Source organism: Cynara cardunculus, assembly GCF_001531365.2.
Source record: "Cynara cardunculus var. scolymus isolate 2C chromosome LG 3, CcrdV1, whole genome shotgun sequence".
Taxonomy (NCBI): domain Eukaryota; kingdom Viridiplantae; phylum Streptophyta; class Magnoliopsida; order Asterales; family Asteraceae; genus Cynara; species Cynara cardunculus.
The window spans coordinates 9,208,817-9,234,201 of NC_037530.1; the positions used below are offsets into that span (position 1 = coordinate 9,208,817).

At 35.5% G+C, this 25,385-nt stretch overlaps 4 protein-coding genes and 1 non-coding gene across 5 annotated transcripts; 3 read left to right on the forward strand and 2 right to left on the reverse strand.

The window, feature by feature from the left end:
* The first annotated feature begins 95 nt into the window (after nt 1–95).
* On the forward strand, nt 96–1,383 carry LOC112508728 (F-box protein At1g30790-like). The gene has a single exon (XM_025113439.1). It carries the CDS (start codon nt 96–98, stop codon nt 1,269–1,271), a length of 1,176 nt encoding a protein of 391 aa, XP_024969207.1. The 3' UTR covers nt 1,272–1,383.
* On the reverse strand, nt 1,326–7,822 carry LOC112508727 (methionine--tRNA ligase, chloroplastic/mitochondrial). The gene is made up of 12 exons (XM_025113438.1): nt 7,434–7,822; nt 6,808–6,951; nt 6,559–6,708; nt 6,025–6,192; nt 5,547–5,671; nt 5,088–5,181; nt 4,502–4,600; nt 3,316–3,496; nt 3,110–3,225; nt 2,546–2,701; nt 2,220–2,348; nt 1,326–1,673 (listed from the first exon to the last, which is right to left on the reverse strand). Exons 1-12 carry the CDS (start codon nt 7,752–7,754, stop codon nt 1,509–1,511), a joined length of 1,848 nt encoding a protein of 615 aa, XP_024969206.1. The 5' UTR covers nt 7,755–7,822; the 3' UTR covers nt 1,326–1,508.
* A 3,375-nt stretch (nt 7,823–11,197) lies between these two features.
* On the forward strand, nt 11,198–11,269 carry TRNAH-GUG. The gene has a single exon. It is a non-coding gene; the product is annotated as a tRNA-His (tRNA).
* A 2,248-nt stretch (nt 11,270–13,517) lies between these two features.
* On the forward strand, nt 13,518–13,825 carry LOC112509612 (dolichyl-diphosphooligosaccharide--protein glycosyltransferase subunit 4A-like). The gene has a single exon (XM_025114663.1). It carries the CDS (start codon nt 13,518–13,520, stop codon nt 13,629–13,631), a length of 114 nt encoding a protein of 37 aa, XP_024970431.1. The 3' UTR covers nt 13,632–13,825.
* Nucleotides 13,826–13,950: 125 nt separating this feature from the next.
* LOC112509611 (ubiquitin-conjugating enzyme E2 7-like) lies at nt 13,951–15,700 on the reverse strand. Its single transcript, XM_025114661.1, has 6 exons — nt 15,504–15,700; nt 15,308–15,410; nt 14,668–14,765; nt 14,417–14,517; nt 14,256–14,333; nt 13,951–14,141 (listed from the first exon to the last, which is right to left on the reverse strand). Exons 1-6 carry the CDS (start codon nt 15,550–15,552, stop codon nt 14,064–14,066), a joined length of 507 nt encoding a protein of 168 aa, XP_024970429.1. The 5' UTR covers nt 15,553–15,700; the 3' UTR covers nt 13,951–14,063.
* Between the last annotated feature and the right edge of the window lie 9,685 nt (nt 15,701–25,385).

A 25,385-nucleotide genomic window follows, 5' to 3' on the forward strand; every position in this document is an offset into this window, starting at 1 on the left:
TTGGATAGGGTTGCCAGTCAAACTTGACCAAGATTGGCCTTCTATTTATAACACTCCCTGCTCCCTAACAAGACACTGAACATGACCAAAAAATTATGGAGGAAGATGATAACGCCCGACCCGAATCCATTCCGCACGAACTCGTATCCGAAATCCTCACACGACTTCCCGTCAAATCTTTGACCCGATTCCGCTCCGTCTCTACCCGATGGAACTTCACCATCACCAACGCCTCGTTCGCCAAGTCCCACTTCTCCCGCTCCGCCGCAGCCCGCGGTGCTTCCATTACCCTCATACTCACCTTCATCAACAGGTTCAGTTCCCAACGTTCCATCTTCTCCGTCACAATTCCTCCCAACCAAACCCGATCAGCACCAAACCCGACTCACATCCTCACCATCCCCGGGTTTGCCCACCCGTTTGTCTCGCAGTCGCTCAATGGGTTGATCTGCTTCAATCTAGGAGCTATGTGTGTTTGCAATCCTTCTACTCGTAAATTCCTGAAGCTTCCTTGGACGCAAATGGAGACTCCTTCGCCGTCTCCGGCGTCCGCACATCACCGGTCAAACGCGTTTGGGTTTGATCCGGTTTCGAATGCACACAAGGTGCTCGACACTTGGATTACATGCCACGGGAACGAGATGATGATGGAGCACAGAGTATTCACCGTCGGATGCAGTTCCAACAAGTGGCGGAGAATCGCCGACGGCCCGCCGTACTTCCCTTTCAACGAGCGTGTCTGTATAAACGGCCAGATCTACTTCAGGGCTTTCCCTTGTATGATAGCTTCAGAAAAAACCGTAATGGTGGCTTTTGACGTCAATCGTGAAGAATTCCGATTCATTCAGATGCGCGATGATACGATTTCCAATTCGGAAGACGCCGTTCTGATGGAACACGATGGTCATTTGGCCATAGTCGACCATCAAGGTCTTAGAAACGGTGAAGATAACGTGATGCTGATGTGGGTATTGATGGACGAGGAAGATGAGAAATGGGTGAAGAAGCGTGTGGAGATTCCGGCGATATACAGTGAGATAAACGATCGTCGGAGATTTAAATTTGCCGGGACTACATTTTCCGGCGAGATGATATTTGCAGAGAGAAGATTAGGGAAGCCATTCTATGTGGTTTTGTATGATATCAAGAAGAATGAAGGCAGGAAGGTGGAGATTTGTGGACTAACGGATTTTGAGTCCACTTACAGTAATGTTCTAATGAATGTTATCAGTGTTAACGAACATGCAGAAAGCACTATTTCATTAACTTAGATAGAGGTCATGTCTTTATACATCTCTCGAGAGATCTGTTTTAACATATCAGGATTTAGTATTGGTTTGGCTTTTTTTCCGATCAAGAAATCTCAGGTACAACTTTTATTGCATGACATACAAGGCATTATATTCCGGTGTGGAAGGTGCATTATCTATTTGTACTGTACAACTCGACAACGCATAATGAGAAGAACAATCGAGTTAGAATGTAATGAAAGAAGTTGTTGAAAATGCCTAGGCTCCAACGGTACTTTGAGGCCGCTTTTGTTTCTTCTTGGAAATCTTCTTCTCGACCACGGGTCCATCTTCGGATTCCGACACGATTTCAATCTTAGCGAAGATGGGGTTTGGCAGAGCCATGACCTGACCACCTTTTAGGCCGCCCCATTTTGTATCGTTCTGCATTTTGAAACATTTTCGAGCACATTAGTTGCATACATACAAGTACAACCCCAAAACCATACCAGCACAACCCATTTACCTCTTGGCTTGTTCAAGTAGGATAATCCAATACATAGATATAGAGATAGAGATGTCCAACCAAGTGGGTCTGAACTCTGGGACCGATGTAGATTACTAAAAGGCTGACAGGCTAGCGACTTTTTGAAGTTGGAGCGGTTACTAGGGCCCGGCCAAAGACTTTATGATTTTGACCATTTCATGGGACGGGACAAAACTAATCGAGTTCTTGTCCCTATCTCATGTCGCGCCAAACGTGAGACGGTGAGTTCTTGTTCTGTTCCATGTTGCGCCAAACATGGGACAGTGAGTTTTGTCCCGTCCTATGTACCAAGTGCAGGCCCAGTTTTGTCCACCTCTACATAGAGACTCTTAGTTTCAATCTCATCCTCAAACATAGTGATCGGAAGCAAAAGTTTTCTCTCTTTTTAGCAGTTTTCTGGTTCTTTTTATAAAGTAAACACAAAGACAAGAGAGCAAGAATACCCAGGTGGCAGCATTGAACTGTTCTTCGGTGTACCCAAGTTGTTGATAAATTCTGAGACATAATTTTGGTGCGACTGGCGACAACGCAATCGCAATAATCCTCATTGCTTCTAATACAACTACGAGGTCCTGGTTCACGACAACAGATGAGAATACAGAAATGCACAAAATTCACACTTTTCACGCACTAGTTTTTAGCTTCAAAATCAACATGTATCTTTGGCCGTTAATGTGAAAGTAGTAATAGCTTCGCATTTGGAAAATAATAGATTCGGCCACAAAAATCAACATGATGAAGATTAAACAGAGACAGAGAGTTGAAAGACCTTTGCAGCTGAATCAAAAGACGTGCCTCCTTGTTTAAAAAGAGACCATGGTGCATGTTCATCAATGTACAGATTGCCAGCATTGCCGATCTCCAGCACAGTCTCACAAGCTGACGATAGCAAGAGACTTTCATACTGAACCTTTGCCTTTTCAACCTACACGAAGAAAAGTGTTCTGTTTAAACCATGTAAAGCCAAACAAACCTAGTATATCCAACCCGCAGGTAGGGCCTGGGACTAGAGGGTAAAGATGTCTCCGACGCAACTCTCCCGGAGAAATCCAATACAAGAATGAAAGAAACAAGTTCTTAAAAAAACTTGTCCTGTTGCAGTTTAATATGGTGTCAAACGTGGGACCACAAGTCTTTGTTCTATCGTGTCCCGTATACCAAACTCACCCTTAATGAACTAAATAAGTAGTTTTAACGATATCCATTACTTCCTCTCCCACAAGAATTGCAAAAAATTTCAATATTGGAACATCATTAAAACCGCAACATTTCCTTGAAAGTTTCAAGCTAACATTGCCTATTTGTCCATAGTGATCATGACAAAGAATCTTACCAGCTTCTCTACACTGTCCTTGAAGGCATTTCCTTCGGCTGCAATACTCGAATCAGCAACCAAAGTTGATTGGCAGTTTTTTTTCAAAAGTCCAAGGGTTCGATTAAGGAGATTGCCTACATGAGACAGCTAATAATCAAACTCGCACAATATTTCAGTTTTAAGAGCAAAAAAAGCGTTGAAGAGAGAAAAAGCTAAGAATGTACCAATGGTATTGGCGAGATGTGCATTGACAATATTGATGAAGCGCTCCTCAGAGTAATCCCCATCGTTTCCAAATTCAACCTCTCTTAGGAAAAAATACCTGACAGCATCAGGCCCGAATCTGTGTACTAACTCGTTTGGTTCAAGAGTATTCCCAAGTGACTTTCCCATCTTCATACCGTCCTAAAATTTTACAAATAAAAAGCATTGCTGCATGAAATGAAAGTTTGTATACGGGCATAAGTGTTCATTCCATGTTTTAAAACCCATGAAAGTTGTACAAAATCAAATCTTGGAAGTATGTGAATTATTACCAGATTCCATTATACGAGTAAACAAAACCAAACCAAATAAACCCAACATATCCTGTTAGAACACAGTCCTCACCTCTACCCCAAAAGGGTAGAACGGTTGTTTCTGTGAAGACCCTCGGCCTGCCCAAACTGTGAGCAGATTCCATTATATGAGTATGGTCTTGAATGGCATTTAAGCGCATGTAGGGGTGATTCTGAGTGGAGCTGAGCCCAAGCTTGCCACACTCAAAGCTCAATGACTTTCATGTGCTCATCAGGCATGGCTTGTGGCTTGCCGAGCTGAAGCCTGAAAGGATTTAGGCTTGCGCTGACTTGGCAAAAGCTCCAGCCTATGCTCAGCTTGTATGTATCTTTGAAAAATGTGACCCCAAGAGGGTAAGACGAGCGGGTTAAGAAATATAAATCACACTAAGGGATTGTATATGCTCGGAACGCTCAGCTCATTTAGGCTCAGCAAACTATTAATCCCAACCTTTTAAGACAAAAGACCAAACAGTTTCACTGACTTGACAGAGAACAAGTACTCTTTAACTTCCATATACTCCCTCCGTGGCTCTGTTCCGAAATAAGTGTTCACAATAATAAAAAGAAGCAAATAGTTCTAGAAATGTATAATTATTACACTTTTGATTAACTATATGATGGTGTTTTACCCTTAATAATAGAGCATACAGTTTTAGAAATGTATAATCAATCCACTAACGAATTCTCTATCTCAATCAACTCTTGAATATTCGTGAATCATAATCACGGTAGAATTGAAAACTTAAGTAAATTATAACTACAATTTATGAAAGGAGACACCTATTTTGGGACAAACGTTGATAGAAACATGGACACTTGTTTGGGATGGAGGGAGTAGTAAAGTAGATACCTTTGTCAGGAATCCATGGCCAAAGACAGTCTTGGGAAGGCTTAGTCCAGCCGACATTAACATAGCCGGCCAATAAACTGCATGAAAACGCAATATATCCTGCAGAAAATGATAAAAAGCAAACATTAGATAGTATAATATTTACATACGGCGAATTAAACTCACATACACTCATCACCTTTGGCAAGGCTTGAACCCTTGACCTCAAGAAGGTTGGGTTCCTAGTTACTGCTAGGCCAACGTCCCTTTGGTAATTAGGTAATAGATTCAAATATCATGCAAATCACAGATTTTGCCTAAACAAGTTCATGATTCCATTATGTATATAACATCTTGTAAATCAAACAAGACATGACCAAATATTGACTCAAAAAGAGCATGTAAATGTTGAATGAGAGCCTAAAGTTAGTTTCACGTGGCATAAAAACCTAAGAAAAAGGTAACAAATGATTTGTTACAATCTAAAACTTTGAACCGATTAAAAATTTCCATTTCTATGAAGGATCTCTCATGCTTCCTTGAAGAGGCAAGTAACATGAAACAAAACAAATTCGATTGAGAATATGAAACTATGAGGCCGTCATACCTTGCCGATCAAGTGCAGGGAAGCAGGCCAACCAGAGGAAATTGCAGTTTGTAAACTAGGTTGATCCTGGTCCTCTGACAATGCTGATATATAACTGCATAATGGATACCAATGAGAGAGAAAGAAGCTTTGCCAATCATGCTTAAGAATAACAAGAAAGAGTGCTCAATCCATGCCATGAAAATTGCAGTGCTTGACTTGGCATGTAGTTGAAGAAACTTGTTTAATCATATGTCAAATATCTAGATACATTTTAGTAGAGACCAAATAAAGGAATCTTGTGGACCAAAATCTGTACCATCAATTCATTTCTAATGATGATAATGGCCAAATAGGTTCAAAATGAACACTTCCCAAAAAAATTGTTGCGGTTTTCTTGAAAAGGAGAGTAGTAAAAGAAGATCCCCATTTTGAAAGGTGTATGAGAACGTAAATGCATAAGAAAAAAAGAAACTTTACCCGAGCAATGCATCAAACCACACATATATGGTTTGCTTTGGGTCGTTAGGAACTCTAATGCCCCAATCCACTGATGCTCGGGAAATAGAGAAATCTCTGAGCCCAGTTTTCATCCAATTTTGAACCTAAACAAGTTTATGCATCAGAAATGCAGCATCGTAAGTCAGCTGAAGTGTTGACACAATGCAGTATGATGACAATGGCTTACTTTTGTATGTTTGCTTTTTAACACATAAAGAAACAAGTCCAGAGTCATTAAGGAATATATTAAAGAGCTTACAGTTAAGTCACAACTCAATAAGTCAATATGATAATAAAGAACAAAGTCAATGAACTCTTGGGAAACAATTATTCTTTATGATGTGTGTGTGTTACATGAAGCAATAACATCTCTTTTCAATCCGGTATAAAAACCTTGGTCCAAATTATGACATTTCATAAGGTGACAATGACATAAGTCAATAAACAATTATCTCACCTCATTTAAACGATACACTGGTTGTACAAAGTCTGGATTATGCTCTAAAATCTCTTCTAACTTTTTCTGATACTTTGACAAGGCAAAGAAGTAATTGTCTTCTTTCCTTTTGAGACATGGCTTCAGGTGCATTGGACAACAATTGTTTTCGAGCAATTCTTTCTCATCCTGTAGGTGTTTCAAAGGTAAGGATTCCACAAAACCACGTATGTCCTTGAAAATTTATCAAGGTATCGAGTATCTACTCGCTCCATTCCAAAATAAGTGTCCACATTTCTATTTCAGTTTGTCCCAGAAATAAGTGTCCACTTTAAAAAATAAGTGCCTACTTTCCAATTCGACTCTTAATTGTGAGATGGAAAAATTCATCACCATTTTTATTATTAATGGTAAGTTGTCATTTAGTGCATTTTTAAAACTGTGCCTTTTCATTGCGAACATTTATTTTGGGACGGAGGAAGTATTGTTTTACCGGTGTACAAGAGAGAGATTGTATCCAATAAAGACTAGTATCCACAAGCTCAAGGTATTTACCTTATACTCCTCACAATTGACACAATACAGTCCTTCATAATCAGCTTGATATATATCACCATTGGCAAGAACCTTTGAATAGAACTCTTCCACAATAGCTTCATGCTTAGGATCAGTCGTGCGGATGAACTTATCATAAGATATATCTAACTGAAATTCAAATGTAAGAAAGCAAAAAACAAGATTATGAATGAAAATCCAAGAATATGTTAGGTAACAAGGAAAAGATTTATCAGTAACAAGATTTACATCTTTCCACAGTTCCCTATAAGATTGTGAAATTGCATCACAGTGGCCTTTTGGAAGGGAGCCACCTGCAGCGGCAGCAGTAGCTATTTTCTCTCCATGCTCATCTGTGCCGGTGATGAATATAACCTTCTTTCCAATAAGCCTCTGACATTAGAAACAAACTTTAGAATAAACGAATGCCAATGTCAACATAATCCGGGATGGCCGCAATGTCCACTAAACCTGGATTTAATCAGATAAAATTTGAAGGATTTTGCAATCTCATTGATCAGGGTTTGCCAAAAGAACTTTCTATGTTTCCAAAAGTTGCCAATACAAATCAAGAATATCTATCTACATTTTGACTTGGGAAATCAATTTGCAAAGGTCTAAAATTTATAATCAATCAGCTTACGTATATCTCCAAGTATTTCTATATACTATATGAATCCGTATTTAGATTTTAGGGTTCCAAAAAGTTGTGAAATTGAGATAATAACTCTTATAAGACGGAAACAAAGTGAATTAAGGACAAATTAGATTAGAAAGGCATATAGTAAGAAAAATCGCAACACGAACTTGTAAATATATTACAGAATCAACCAAGCAGATAGAATTATCCGAGAAGTTAGTATAAAATGACAAACCTGAAATCGAGCAATAGCATCGGCGGCAATGGTGGAGTATGCACTGCCCATGTGAGGAGGAGCATTGACGTAATAAAGAGGAGTGGTGAGGACAAAGGGGTCGTCTTTTGTGGTGACGGGTGCTGAGTTGAAGGCGTTAGAACTAGAAGTATTACTGCAAGTGCAGTATAAGGAAGCTGCTGATCTTTTGGAAGAAGAAGAAGAAGAGAACCATTTCGAACGGAAATCGATTTGGATGGAATTCGAAAAAGATGATGAGAAGATGAAAGTGGTGAGACTGTTTGTTTGAAATTGAAGGGAGTGTTGCAGCCTTGCCGCCATATCCTCACTCCTGAAAGAACTGAATGGTGGCTTTGGGGATAGGGCGGGGTTTAGTTTCGACTGAATGAATAGCACAAGCGACGTCAGCAAAAAGGGAACAAAGGAGGTGTTTAATTTGGAGGGTTTAACTTCTTCAAAAACTCTTTATTACTGATTTGACATCAGTATAGGTTATTTATCCAAACATTTAAAAGTCCTTATTACCGGTACCACATCGAATAAGTCAATGAATTTTTTTTATAAGCAATTCCAAACACCCTCAAAGAATAATGTCAACATGATAGAAATCCATCGAAAATAGTCATTTCTATTTATATAGAAAGTTATAATAAAGTTTTTATTTTATTTTACAAAATTATAGTATGCTTTTTATTAGAGTAAATTATGATTTTGGTTTTTGAGATTTAGTAAAAAGTCTAAAAGTGAGACCTGAACTTTAATAAATCTATAAATCATTCTTTTGGTTTTCATTTTGCTCTAAAAATGGTCCTTCATCACTAACTTCGTTAAAAATATCTGTTAGAGTTAGGGAAAATCTTGTCATTTTACTGATTTCCCTAATTTTATCTTAAAACCCCAATAAAAATATATAATATTTTTTATATAAAATTTAATTAGTATTATATTACATATTATAAAATACTTTTTGCTTTTATACTTGATGAACTCGTCCTCTCCACCCGATTTGCAAGTTCTGGTCATCCTTTCTGTTGTCACCAACACCATAAAACCACCCTCCTCTAGTCCTCTCCACTGTCCCACTTGCACCTGCATCGATCACTTCCTTCTTTTCTGCATCTTTTTACTTCTTTGTTGATCATCTCTTAGTGATTTGATGATGATCCTTTTACCTTACAAAGTTTATTATCTATGTATTCAGTTTTAATGATCAGCGCTGAGTCTGTTAAGTAATCCCTGAACATGTATTGTAATTTCTTCAGAGATCAGTATCGTTTAGGAAGACAAAACTCACACCACATATGATTCAACAATATCGAAGATAGAAGCTGAAAATAGAGACTAACAAGTTCGTGATCTGAAGCGGTTTTCAGTGATAACAAGTTCGTCTACAAAGAGTGTGAAATCTACGCAAGATTCAGCAAACACTGACGAGACCTTCAACGTCATTCCAGTGTTAGCGATCAAATAAATCTTGTTGAACAAAATTAGTTTTTGTTTTGTCCTTTTGCACATGAGGGACAAACCCATACCTTTCAAAGTAAATTACAGTATGGAGTCTCTATAATGTCTCCATGTATGCTTACCTACTTTATGAAATAAGACTATTCATATACGACCGAAAGTCTGTATATCTGCAACAAAGGACAAACTCACCTCTTTAAACTTGTCACGTGCTTTTGCACCCTCTGGTTTGCATCTAATGCAATGAGTATAAATAGTTAAGAAGCTCTCTCTTCTCATCAGTCTTCATCTTCTCTATCTGAGGACTTCCACTCTAACAAGTGAAGAGCACAAGACATTCTTAACATATCTCTTGTAGCAAGTCTTTTCTTTATTGCTATTTGTAATCTCTGTGTTTCTTTGATTGTTTAGATAAGTTTTGTATTTTATCTTTTCCGCAAACAATCTATAAAAATTTGCACTGATCTTCTTTATCAATATAAGTTTTTTTTTTTTAAAAAGTAAAAGTTGTTGTGTTCGTGAACTGTTCTGCTCGATGGGTAGCCTTGGAGAAGACTTCGGTTAGTATCGATGTGGATAAGAAGATTGTGTACTATGTGGGCCTTGAAGATCTGAATTGGGCTTGGACTACCAAAATGGGCCAAAATGATTGAGATGGTGATGGGCTTTATCAAGATGGGCCAAAATGTTGAGCTTGTCTATTTGGGCTGGTTGGTCTTTTTATGCTACTTTGGTTAGAAGTATTAGGCCCTTACTTGGTGTGTTCCCTAAACATTTTCTAGGGATGCATTATTTTTCCCTTCTTCTTGGGGTATGCCCCTCGTAGTTGTATCTTTTTTGTTCTTTGAATAAATTTTTTCCATGGTCCGTCCCCTTTACCCCCCAAAAAAAAACCACCCCCTCATCTATATAAACACACAATTTGAGCACACTTTCCCTCACCAGCCTCTTCCTTCGGCCAAAGCAAACATAGTTTTATATGATTGTATCCCTCATGACTTCTTTAACCATGGATTCGATTACTACCAGACACGACAAGACCAAAAGCAAACAATCATTTTCATTTTATCCACCGTAACGATGGCTACACACAAGGACAAAATTTTGGCTTCGTCAGAGCTGGATGTTTCCTCATCGAAATCTCCGATTTTGTACAAAACGTGAATCCTTCACTCTCCCTTTCCATCTGATGATGTAAAAACCCACATACATCATAGGCCAAATTTACAATTCACAGGGACGATGATATAATATGTCAATATAATATTTGATTTGATTTAATTTGTAAATTAAAATTAATAAAAAGGGTGAAAACACATAAATACCCTTCTCTCTAATGAATTCTTTTAAGAGAGTTAGTGAACCAGGACCATTTTTGGAGCAAAATGCAAACGACAATAACAAATTTTAAACTTATCAAAGCTCAGGTCCCATTTTCAAACTTTTCACTAAACTTTAAGGACCAAAATTGAAATTTACTCTTTTTGTCACATAACAAAAATTCAAAGTATTGTATTATCGCACAAAACATGTGGTATAATTTTTTTAAACATATATCATATCTTTTAAAATAGGTTACTTTAAACAAGGAACTAAAACAAAATATGATCCGCTTTAATATGTTATGATACAATTTCTCATTAATATCATTTAATCAAATAATATATTAAAATGTAACGTAATTTGTTCAGATTTTTATTTTTTATATACTACTTTTAAAACAATCATATAATACTTAAAATGTAACATCTCTACATGAAATGCAACGTATTTTAATCTGATTTTTTTTTTGATTAACCTGGATATCCAACTTGCTATGCGAGCCGACTAATCTAAAGACGATCACCTGCTTTGTAGATAGCCTATAGTCACCGCATTTGAACCTCCATGGCCACAAGAGGATTTTATTCCTCATTGGATTTGAACCTGAGACCTCCTGATACTTTTAACATTTGGAGCCAAACTCAAACCAATTAGGCACCACCATTGTGGTTATCTGATTCTTATTTTATGAATATTTTGATTTAAACATTTAAAATATGACAACCGAGTAACTAAAATAAGGTTTGAAAACCACAAGGATGGTGCCTGATAGGTTTGAGTTTGGGCTCCAAATGTCACAAGTGCATGGAGGTCTCAGGTTTAAATCCAAAAAGAAATATAAATCCCCTTGGTTGTCCTGAAATTAGTCGATTCACATAACATGCTGGATAAACAGGTTAATAAGAGCTACATTCTAGTCCTAACTTTTGTAGTTCCGCGCATTTAAAGGAAATGTCTTTGATGATTGTTACAACATTGTGGCTGTAGTTTAGTGGTAAGAATTCCACGTTGTGGCCGTGGAGACCTGGGCTCGAATCCCAGCAGCCACACAATAATTTTTTTTTGAAGCTTCAATTTTCATGGGGCTGAAAATGCGTATTTAACCCAATTTTTGAACTCGATCAGTATTCCATCTCCTTCTTGAACACTTCGTCTTTCACAGCACAACTAATTGGCGTCCAAGGTATGCGATTTCTTCCTATTTCTGTGCAAATTTGTATGTATGTATTGGTTATTTTGCTTTTAGTTTTCAATTTTTGATTTTCTCAAGTTTTGTAGTAAATGGAGAAGTGTTTGGCTTGGAGATCGAAACCTATTTGTTAGTTGTTATTATTAGGGGACCTGTTTCTCTTATGTGATATTGAAAATCGATCAGATTTTGCAGTTAATTTCGTTATTACCTGCATTTAGTTTCTAGATCCAGAACTTTTGAAACCTTTTGTTTTCCGTTAGTCCGACTTAGCGTGTGTTTCTTTCTGATGATTGATTTGAAAGAAGATGGAGGCATGGAGCATAGAATTAGACTCCTACGATAATTGTTAGGGTTCAATTGTTCTTAGATGATCTTAAAAGTTGACTTCGTCGTCGTTTGCACTTGGTTTCTAGATCCAAATTGAGTTATTTGGTTTTCTGTATATAAGAGAGTGTGTTTGTGTTTAATGATTAACAAAATGAATGGAAAACGATAATTTAACAAATTCTGAGCATTTTATGCAAACTATAGAGAAGGGGATTTCATGGCAGATTAGAGAAGCCAACTCTTTGTAGCAGTGCAACCAACCATTTCCAAAACCATTAGGTTTCATAGTTGAATTTGTTACACCATCGATATTCTTGATCCAGAGTTTTGAAACTTCTTATCTCTAAGTGTCTGTTTCTTATGATTGATTCAAATTGGATCCCAAATTGAAAAACTTGGATGATGGTTATTTTGTATTAATTTGCAAATTTTGATCTTTTGATATGACAATGGAAAAGGAATTTTCATGAATATTTAGAGAGAATTCTTTGTAGTACTGTTATGTTATCACTGTTTTTTGATCCACAGTTTCTTATGTGACATTCGAAGAACACTATTATTGCAGTTAATTTTGTTGTTGCATGACTTGGTTTCTAGACCCATATTTTGCTGCTTTTTTTTTTTGGTCTCTGTGTGTCTGTTTGTGATGATTGATTTGAAACCCAATGGGGTATAGTTTCATATTTCAAAATCTGAAAGTCATGGGTGATAATCATTTTGTAAACTTTATGGAGCTCATTATCATCAAGGGTCTTGATCTATGATTCCAAATTTCTTGTGAAAAGTGAAAACCATTTGGTTTCAGAGTTGAAATTTGTTATCATCTGCTCTTGGTTTCCAGATCTAAAATTTTGAATGTTTTTCTTGTCTTCGAGTGTGGCTTTTTTTTTTTTTTTGATTAACCTGGATATCCAATCCGCTATGCGAGCCGATTAATCCCAGGGCGACCACCTGCTTTGCAGATTGCCCGGAGTCACTGCCTTTGAATCTCCGTGGCCATAAGGGGATTCTTATTTCTCCTTGGATTTGAACCTGTGTCCTCCTGGTACTTTTGACCTTTGGAGTCAAGCTCAAACCAATCAGGCACCACCCTTGTGGTTGTCTTTGAGTGTGTTTGTGTTTCTGTTGGTTGATTAGAGACAAAACAGAGAAGGGTACACAAAAAATCATGTGGCATAACCTTGGAAACGCCATGATGAAGAGTATACAAAATAGATAGCGAGTTCCTCTTCGAATTAACCGGGTCATCTAGGGACTAGGAACAAGGTCAAGGAGGCCTCAGACAGTGCTCAATTTTTTGTTTCTACCCTACCCCTCCGCCCTTACCCTTTCTGTAATTCCTATCTTATTTGGTTCTCAAACATCTCGTTTGGTTAACATCATCATTACTTAAATTGGTTTGTGATGAGCTACTAATCTGTAAGTTCGAGCTTGAACTTTAGGTTTCTGGAAAACTTTTGAAGTCAATTGATCTTCTTTCTTTAATCATAAATTTAAAAAACAAAGTATTAGGTTGGTGATGTCTTAGAGCAGACTATGTATGTTAAGCTTATAATATAAAGGTTCATTGATATTCCAGCATTAAACAGCACGTGTCGATTATGTCTCTAGTATCTGTTTGAAACTCGTGTTGCCTAGATCACCCACACGCCAACAGCAATATGCAAATCTTTGGGTGAAGTTGGGTATCCAATATGTCTTAGTTGATACTGAATTGGGGTTGACCTACTAATCTTGCATGAATGTTGCCTCTAACCAATGGGTAAATGCTGCTGCAGATGATGAGTGATGGAGATCTGGGATTCATGGCTAACTTTCTGGGCATATTCATATTTGCCCTGGTCATAGCATACCACTACGTGTTGGCTGACCCCAAGTACGAAGCCAACTAAAGATGAAGATGTTTTGCTATATCTAGTTGAACCCGGATAAATCCTTTGCATGGACCATGTAAAGTGACATTGTTATTTTGCTTGCTAGTCACTTATGCTTGGGATTTAAGCCTACCTTTAGATGATGCTATTTGTTACATAAAACAACATATGTTTTAGCAAATTTTGATTTGATATATTTGATCTGTTTTGATAACTTATCTGTTAATATACAGATAACTATATCCATATAGGTCTTAACAGAGAACAAACCGAACAGTCACTTAGACTCATCCATGACCAGCCACCATATCTTTGGATCTCAAGACAAAATGAGCCATTCATTCCAAACCAACCATTTTCATTTCATTTCAGAAGCAACAGACAACAATTAAGAGGAATTGAAAACCAGAATTATAAAAGAAAAAGAAAAATGACAAATGGAATTCAATTTTAGATGGATTCTTGGGATTTCCTGACACATCTCCCCACTTTCTTCCTGAAGTCGTCTCTTCTATCCCTCCATTCCTTCTGCACAGAAAACAATCTAATGTCTTAATAAAGAGTGATATTTGCTTTTGCTAATAAACAATCCTTAACAAGATCATTCAGCCCCTTAATTAAATATCTATATATTATTATTACCGCAGCTTCAACATTTGCAGGAGATTCATCATTAGGGCTTGAAAGCATCGATATAATGCTCAACACTATGCTCTCCACCTACACCAAACCAATTCCCAAACATCACTACTATTCTTGTTCAAGTTATTGGCAACAACACACAATCAATCAGTGTCACATACCGTATGAACAGGTGTCCAGCGCTCGCTTGCAAGCTCGTACCCGTTAGGATCATCACCAGGGGGATGAAGAATTGAAATACAAACCTTCCCATTAGGGTAAACTGTTACAACACCATAAAACATACCAAAATCACATTATATAGTTTCAGATCATAAACTCGTCGCAAACCAACCATTCTTCTCAAGGGCAATGGTCGGTTTGCAACAACAAGCCTGCTTCTAAAAGGCAATGATTGATCCAGCACACTAACCATTCGGATGCCAAACCTCTGATGTAAACCTGACCGTTGGAGGGCTGTTTGGATAATTTTGTGGGAAGGTCATTATAGCATTAAAGAAACCACCCTCACTGAAACAATGAACCCAAAACCATCAGTCAGAAACATAATAGTTTATCTACAGACAGTAACCAGTCAATTCCATTCATGATCCATAAATGGCTCAAATTCTGTAATTCATTGAGAAACTAATCAAAGTTCTCCCCCAAAAAATCCTTATAGTGATTGCCTTTGAGATTACTCAAACTCCATAAACCCCAAAGAATCACTTAGATTCATTTGCCACCAGGATCATAGTTCACAAAACCCACAAACCACAAATTGAAGTGTTCAATCAAAAGCAAAAGATTGCAATCTTAAAACAAAAAGGTCATGGAACAATTGATTAAAGAAATTTCAAACCAGTAATCCAAGATAATGAAGGATAATTGGATTATGATACCATATGAGTACTTAAACCCTCGAGAAACCCAATTAAATCAATGAAAAACAGACCAACAGATATACGAAGAAACTGTAACCACAAGAATTGGTAAACCCTATCATCCCCAATCTCATACAATTAAGTTGCTAAACTACAGATTAAGCATACAAATACAAAAGAATAACTCACTATAATGTATCGGGGGGCCCGATAACGGTGACACTCCATTCAAATAGATTACTTTCATTAACAAGACCCGCCGAGAATCCGTCAACAGGGTTTTTGCAGAGATCTGCAAAATAAGTCACGGATCATGAAGAGATGAATCAGGACAAGTTAAAGGTAAATCGAAATTAGAACCCTAGAAACAAAAGAACGGCGAGACCTTTGAGCTGTTTCTGGAGAAGAAGACTTGCTTGAGATGGAGAGCCCATGGATGGTTCTGGAGAGATGCAGGGCGAATTGAAGAAGAAGATTGGTGAAAGATAAACTGTCACAGTTCTCTAGAAAGCAAGCGTTCAGATGTGCATATAAAGGAGGAGAGGAATAGAGAGAGAAGAACCAAATTTGTCTTCTGATTCCAAAGTCCTTTTATCTCTATCTCCTCCTTATAAATATAATAGAGAGAGAGAGAGAGAGAGAGAGAGGGGGAGAGAGAGGGTTCTAAATTATTGTATTAACTTTGTTAACTATTTTCAATCAATCACGATCCATTTTAATACTGGTTTTTTATCCATCTTAGAATTAAATGACAAAAGTATATATGTAATTTTTTTTATGTAACTCCTATATTATTAATTGGGATTTACAAAATGATAAAATCTCATGATTTGTGTTAATTTATTATTAATATTGTTATTTTTTTAATATTGATTTTCTATCTATAATGTTTATGAATTTGTGTTTATGAATAATGATGAACATGTGTGACCATATGACACAAATTCACATATGAGAACATTCGTACAACCATATAAACACAACTTGACATTATGAACCATTGTGTCAATTACGAACACAAATTGACATATATGAACACTTGTGTCAATTAAAAAAACAGATTGAATTATGTACAGTTGGTATAAATATGAACACATATTGACCCAAATGAACATACGAAAGATGATGAATATGTGTGACCACATAAACGCAAATTCATATACATGAACATTCGTACAACCATATGAATACAACTCGACATATTTGAACCTTTGTGTTAATTACGAATACAAATTGATATATATGTACAGTTGGTATAAATATGAACACATATTGACACAAATGAACATACGAAAGATGATGAACATGTGTGACCATATGAATTTAAATTCACATATATGAATATTCGTACAACCATATGAACAGAACTCGACATATATGAACCCTTGTGTCAATTACGAACACAAAATTGACATATATGAACCCTTATGACAAATACAAACATAGATTGACATATATGCACACTTAAGTCATTTACGACTTTTTTCCATATACACCTATGTTCAAACATGAACAATTCACATAAATATCGAATAGTTGTTCACATATGAAACTATGAACAAGAAAAACCGTAGAAGAATCTGGTGTCGGGGATCTTGCTGTTGGTTTTGATTCGATGACGAGATTAATTCTCAGATAGTTACATTGTTATTAATGAGCAGTTACAAAACATCGCATTGTTATTAATGAGCGGTTATAAAACATCTCATTGTCATTAATGGATAACTAAAATCTTTTTCCAAAATACCCCTTATAAATATTGTTCACTTATGTTACCTTGTCTATGTGTGCAATCATTTACACTTTATGTCATGAATGACTTAGCCACAAATTTCAAAGATCAATGGTCAAGATTGGTTAACAAAGTTAATACAATAATTTGGTTAACAAATGAACTTGCCCCTATATATATATATATATATATATATATATATATATAAAGAGAGAGAGAGAGAGAGAGGTGATTTACTTTGCAAACCATGTTATTTGTACAAACCGCATTCAACCAGTCATAATTTTTCATTTTGTTATTTTTTTGTAATTATGAGAGGTTGATTAATCATTTATATTGTGGAGTGTGTTAATCATGGGTATTATCATCTTCATTATATTAATTTTAGAGAAATATATGAAACGATTTCATTAAAATTTCATAAGTATTATATGAAACAATTTCATAACCATATCTGAAACAACTTCATCAAAAAAATATTATATGAAATAATTTCGTAAGATTAAACAATTCCATGAAAAAATTTCATAAGATTAAATAATAAAATCGACGGATGATGGTGGTTTGCATGGTTTGTACAAATAACATGGTTTACATTTGATTGCTCCTCTCTCTCTCTCTCTCTCTCTCTCTCTATATATATATATATATATATATATATAGGTCTAATCAAATGAGAATTAATTAGTTTGTGGTAACTATAAGATCCAATGTGAGCCAATCATTTAAGATAATTAATATTATTCTTAATATGAAATAAAAGTATAAATTAGTAATTTGGGTTGATTATTCTATTTATTATAATTAGTTTAATATTTCGATTTACTTTAATTAAGTTAACTACTTTATTATATATACACACACACACACACACACACACACACACACACACACACACACACACACATAGGGATCAAAATCCGGTGGCCTCCTCTGCCAAATGATGACTTCCTCCAATCATCTTGTTCAACCAAGATGCCGTTTCCGACGACCTTCTCCCTTCCCCTATCCCCGCTACAGACCACCATATACATCGACACTCCCCCTCAAACGCCCTCATCGAGTGATACAGCAGTGGTATTACAGTTGGTATCACAATGGTACCACAGTTGGTATCATAGTGGTTTGAAGTTTACTTAGTGTGTTTTAGATATCACATTGTATATGTTTTGGATATCACATTGTGTATCTTGATATATTTTAGGTATCACATGATGTTCGCCGAAATAAGGTTTACCAGAGGCCCGATGCAGGAGAGAGAGACAGAGGAGAGATAAAAAAATTTAAATACCTAAAATGCCATTTAGTTAAAAATTTAAGTCAAATTACAAAAAATACTAGTTCCTAATTTATCCATTGATTTGTGATTGAGATTGAATCTCACAGTTATCACAAACTAACCAGTTCTCCCTTGAATGGACCCCTATATATATATATATGTATGTATGTATGAGATCATTTAAGGAAGAACTGGTTAGTTTGTGATAAATGTGAGATCCAATCTCAACCACAAATCAATGGTTAAATTAGGAAACTAATGATTATGGTCATTTGACTTAAAATTCTAATTAAAGGGCATTTTAGGTATTTTAAAAATCTTATATATCCTCTCTCCTCTCTTCGTTGAACTTTATTCCGGTAAACACATGATGCACATTGTGATACGCTTCATATAACGGAAAAACACAGTGTGATACACTTAGTAAAACAACATTACCTGATATATTGTGTTACACTTTATAAAACAACAAAAATATATTGTGATACACTTCGTATAACGGCGAAAATACACTGTGATACACATTATGATACTAGATATGGTTGATGAATACAATTGTGATACCACTATGATACCAGATCTGGTTGATAAATACAATTATGATACCACTATGATACCAGATCTGGTTGATGAATACAATTGTGATACCACTTTGATACCATTGAGTTACCACTGTATTATACCCGACGTTACATCTTCAAAGAGATCTAGGTTACATCCAAAAACTTTACATCTTTTGCGTTACATCTCCGACGATATATGAGTTACATCTCCGACAAGATATGGGTTACGTGCCCGATTTGAAATGAGATCTGAACAAAAACCAGAAACTGAAATCGATCTGGGTGTGCAGAAACAAGATTTCTTGGGATATGAAAAACCGAAACCGATCTGGGTTGTTCAACAAGGAGGAATCGGATCGGTGAAGTTGAGAGTTAAGGATATTATGGCCGATGGTTGGAGATGGGTAAAGACTAAGAAGCAGCGGTGGCCGGTGGCCGGAGATGGGCGGAGAAGGAGGCATCAGATGGTGTTTGGCAAAGGGGTCGATGTAAAGTGTTGCACCGGAGAAGAAGCACGTTTTGGCCGGCGATGGGAAAAAGGGTCACGGGTGGTGATCTCGTCCATTCTTTTATATATATATAGTTCGTTTCAAGTACAACCCATCGCATTTGTACAACCAATGCAACCCAAAAAATTGAGATATTTATGGAAATGATGAGAGTTCATTTATTATGATTTGAATATTTATGAAAGATGAATATGATTTATTAATTATGATCAATACTTTATATTAGGAAATAATCAAAACTTCTATGAAATCACATATTAATCAAATGAAATGGACGGTTGAGATTGGGTTGTATTGATTGCACAAATGTCATGGGTTGTATAACAACCAATCTCTCTCTCTCTCTCTCTCTCTATATATATATATATATATATATATATATATATATATATATATATGGGTCTATTCAAGGGAGAACCGATTAGTTTGTGATAAATGTGAGATCCAATCTCAACTACAAATTAATGGATAAATTAGGAAACTAATATTTTTGGTAATTTGACTTAAAATTATAATCAAAGGGCATTTTAGGTATTTCAATTTTTTTAATCTCTCCCCTCTCTCCTACCTTCAGCCTCGGACGAACACTATGTGATACCCAAAATACACCAAGATACACAATGTGATACCCAAAATACATACAATGTCACACCAAGTAAACTTTGAGACCACTATGATACCAATTGTGGCACCATTGTGATACTAACTGTGGTACCACTGTGATACCAACTGTGGCGGGATGGAGGAAGGGAAATAGGTAGTGAAGGGGTCACAAGGACAAAGATGGCGCTAACTGTCAAGAATGCTCACAGGTGGGTGTTTAGTGGTTGATCATCGAAAACGACGTTTTGGTCAAACAAGATGACCGGAGGAGGTCAACGGAGTGTGGTGGGTGCCCGAGAAGGCCACCAGATTTGGTCCCTATGTGTCCGTATGTGTATATATATATACATATATTGAAATAATTAAACTAATTAAAGTATGAATATTAAACTAATTAAGGTAAACTGAATAATCAACACAATTTTCCTTTGTTTTATTTTAGTAAATAACATTAATTATCTAAAATGTTTGGCTCATATTAAATCTCATAGTTACCACAAACTATATAGTTCTCATTTGATTAGGTCTTATATATACATATATCTATTTCAAAACTAGAATATTAAACTAATTAAAGTAAAGTGAATACTCAACACAAATTACTAATTTACTAATTATCCTGAATGATTGGTTCATGTTGGATCTCATGGTTACCGCTAAGTAAACAGTTCTCAATTTAATTACGCCCCTATATATAGGGTTGGGTTAATGTGAGACCTGCATGTTTTTGTGAGACCCATGATATCACTTTTTTACACTTGAAACTTCACAGCATTTTGAAGGTAAAAAAAAATCCGAACCTTCATAGCAAAAACACTGTGAATGTTACCTTTACAATGTTTTGCTGTGAAGTTTTAAATGTAAAGAAGTGGTCTCACGGATCTCACGAAAACAAACGGTCTAACGTGATCCCAAGTCTATATATATAAAATATATTTTTTTATTAATTTATTTTAACAACTATTTATTTAATCAAATGTTTAACTACACTGGATCCATGATCATCATGGATGAGGGAGGCAAGCCTCCTTGTTTTTAGAGGCAATTAGGTGCATCTATTATTTCCTATTTTTTTTAATTGTTGGTATAATTTAGTGGAAACAAATCATTAATATATAACTGCTAATTAAAACATGTATGAAAAAATAACAGGCTAAGATTGTAAAAACATTCATCACGAAGATAGGTTAACTTTAAAAAGGAGAAATGACCTCTTCGAATCAAAATTGACGGAGGTTGTAGTAGCCAAGGGATACTCCCCTCGTCATATGGATTGCATTCTAATCAAGAGTCGTTGCTAACGAGTTTCAATTTCTTTTTCTTGAATCAGAAAGTTTTTCTAACCTCAATTTTATTTTATTATTTTTGATACTTTAGGGACGTTTTTGGAGCTAATGAAGAAAACTTTGGAGATTGAAGGTTTATATGGTGGATACTCTCAATATTGTTGAATAGGTAAGTTGTTGAGTGTTTTGAGTTATATATTGAGGTGTTGTGATGTTGAAGCTTGTAACCATATTTTTTGCATTTCAGGCTTGGTTGTGACCTAAATAAGGTTTCTAGAGATGTTTGTTTGTAGATTTCAAGTTTTCATTTTGGAAGCTAAAGATTTGGGGTTTTTTTATTATTATTATTATTATTATTAACGTGGATATCCAACCCGCTATGAGAGCCGACTAATCCGAAGGTGACCACCTGCTTTGCGGGTTGCCCAAAGTCACCGCATTTGAACCTCCGTGGTTACAAGGGGATTTTTATTGCTCATTGGATTCAAACCTGGGACCTCCAGGCACTTTTGACCTTTGGAGCCCGAGCTCAAAACCAATCAGGCACCACCCTTGTGGTTAAATATTCGGGTTTGAAATCTAGGTCTAATCTAACCAAGCAAGATGAGTTTCAAGTTTCTTTGGTGGAAACTTTATACATGTCAAAAAAATGTCCATTTTGAAGTCTTAAAGTGTTTTCTTTGAGATTTATCAAATGTGGTTTTTTCTTGAGGATATTGCATTTTACACATTTGATTTTATAAGGTATTGAGAAATGCTTATATTTGGGGCTTTTGGATATTCTGATAAAAAGTAAATTACATTTTTCGTCCCTATGGTTTGTTAAGAAATGCGATTTTCGTGTTCATGGTTTAGAAATTGTGATTTTCGTTCCTATGGTTTGTAATTTATTGCTATTTTCGTCCCCTAAATTAATTCTTACCTTTTTAAGTACAATGGATCAAATTAGTAAGGAACTATAAACTACAAGGACTAAAACAACAATAAATTAAAATTCATAAGGACGAAAAAAGCAATGAATTACAAACTATTGGGATGAAAACTGTAATATCTAAACCACAAGAACGAAAATCACAACTTTTAACAAACCATAGGGATGAAAAATGAAATTTACTCTTCAATAAATAAATCATAAAGGGTGTGATTTTGATGCTTTATTGCATCATGATGACTATTTAATGTTAATACATTTATGGTGTGTTGGCTTTATAAATCATTTGGAAAAGTATATTTTTGGGTTATGATATACTTTGGAAGCATAAATTGTTTGGTTTTCATTTATTCTATCAATGATTGGTTTTTGACCAAGTCATATTTTGGAGAATGAATTTGCATAAACATCGAGTAAATGCATATTTTGACTTATGTTGACTTTTATTGAGTAGTCATATAAGTGGGGAGTTTATTGGTTTGATTTTGGCTCAAATAAGCTTTGGAGACATTTGTCCAGTCTAAATTGCTAAGTATTGAGTTTTGGACATAAAATGCATTTATTGCGATTATATATTGGTTATTCAATTGGAGTAATGTAGTTTAGACTGTGATGCATTGGATCCATAGGAACATGAGTCGCATGTTGTCATTTTGGGTATCGCGGAGATAGACTCGTGTAGAGCCAAACTTCAGGAGTAATCGGTACCAATTGGTATTGCAGAGATGAACTCGCATAGAGTCAGACTCCAGGACCAATAAGTTGATGTTTGTTGGATCAACGTAGTTGTATGTAAATCCAAAGCAATAGCATGATGAACCAAAAAGTCTCTCCGTCTCCACTGGATCTGTTCCGGGAGTACCCTCAAAACAAGGAAAGGATGTTCTATAGAATGATTCCCCGTTTCAGTTGATTTTATTCAATGATTGACCAAACGAAAATATTAAGAAATAATAAATTATATGAACTTAGATTTAAGTGAGAAGTTTTGATGTTCTCACTATAATTTCTAATGAATGTTCACCAAGTCATTAATTGGGAAATTTGCGGTGTTATTCGTTAAGTTGTAACGTAGCTAGGGTCTTGCGGTGGTACACGTACGAGTCGTATAAGAAGACGGTTGACTTTTATGGGTGAGGCTCGTCCAGAGGACAAGTAGGAATTATGGTCACCCTGATGCTTGTGGTGGTACTTATTAGAGTCATATATGGAGTTTGGGCCTTGCGGTGGTACTCGTTGGAGTCGTATACCAAGCTTGGTTCTAATGGTGGTACTCGGTAGAGTCGTATACGAAGCCCATTGACCTTGAGATAAACTCGGTAATGTTGATGTACAACTTACTTTATGTTAGCCACATTCTATGGATACGGGTCTCCCCAATCATCGAAGGTGTTATTTTTTGGATAGTGTGTTATCCATGTTTTCGATGTTGTTTTAAGTATCGAGTGTATTCGTAATTATGTTTTGGATGATAGAGTTTTATCTATGTTTTTAGTATTTAAATATTAAACTTTATTCACATTTGTGTGAGTATTGAGTTTTGGTTTCATGTTGAATGGTTGTTTTGATTATTGAGTTTTTAACATGAAAATGGTGGGTTTCGAGAAAGATGTTGTATCTTATATTTAATACATTTCATTTGGGAAGTTGTGTTTAAATATCATCATTTCAGTTTTACATTTTATATTAATAATGAAAACTATTTGAAATTACTAGGAGTTAAGCCTAACTTTTTTTATTTGTCGAAATGTGCATCAGGTCCTCATTGGGGGAATGGTACTAGTAACATTGCGATGAGTTCAGTGCTAGCAAGAGACACAAGAAAGATTTAGCTATTTGGCGACATCTTCTATACTTTGCAGATTATGACAATTAATGGGTTATAGTAAAACCTATTCTTAATTTAGTGCTTATGAGGTTTGGTTTGGAAGGTTCTCGACTTTTACATACAAGATATCATCAAGATTCACATGAGAATCTATGTTAGGATTCACGTATTCATATATGAATTCTAAATTGATTCAGAACATCGGTTATAAATCTTAAATTAAATCACCTACAAGTTATGATTAATATTTACATGTTCACATATGAACCAATGAAAAATATCAATGTTCGTGTTCCCATATGAGATTCAGGCAATGAGATTATTTTTGGATTGTAAAATCGCCAAAGTTTTCAAGGTGAAAATTTTGATTTAAAATTGATGATTATCAATATCCAAAAAATGTTAAAGAAAAATAGGGGATAAATTTGGATATTTAATTTTCTACATAGTTATCTTAATTAGTAAAAAACTTGGATAAAACTGTAAACGAGTGAATGAGATCGCTTCTCCAATTCTAATTTTTTTGGATTTATCATTTGAACCTCTGTATAATATATAAAAGGAAAGATTATGGTTCTCAAGGTCTTTACCTGGAAAAAGGCTTTCACTATAGAAAATTATCAAGTAGATGTTCTCTGAAATGTAAGCTCTTTCGAAAGCAATTAAGTGACATGATATATATAAACYTTATACTTCAAAGGAATGAACTCAAGACCAGTTCCATTATCAAGTGCGTTGTTTAGCGAACGGGAAGCGCTGGAGCCATTCTAAAAAAGAATGCAATTACTAATTCATGATCTGGAATGTATAGAATGGAAACTGGCATGTTGACCGACCGACGCTGGCTCCATACCCTGTAGATTGGGATATGATTCTTCGCATCTCGAAACGAAATTATGTATATATATATATATATATATAGAGAGAGAGAGAGAGAGAGAGAGAGAGAGAGAGAGAAAGACGTTCAAATACAACCCCTCTAGATTATAGAATCGATGCAACCCACCTATCCACCATCCATTTTCTTTTTTCTTTTGTATTTTTTTAATTAAGAGATGTTATAACCTATTAAATGAACCGTTGATGATAAAATGGACACTCCTGATTTGGTTGTAAGGGTTGTAAGAATATAAAGAGTTGCATAATAATCTGCCTATATATATATATATATATATATATATATATATATATATATATATATATAAACACACACATGACAAATCAAATGCAAACCCTCTAAATGATACAAATCTATAAACCAATATTTATGGAAATGATGAATGTTCATTTATTATTATTTGAATACTTATGGAAGATGATTATGATTCGTTAATTATGGTCAATGCTTTATATTAGAAAACAATCGATATATTTATGAAACTAGATATTCATTAGACTAGATGGACGGTTGAGATTGGTTTGTATAGTTTGTAACCATGTTTGTATTGTATTGGTTCTCTCTCTCTCTCTCTCTCTCTCTCTCTCTCTCTATATATATATATATATATATATATAGGGGCCCATTCAAGGGAGAAT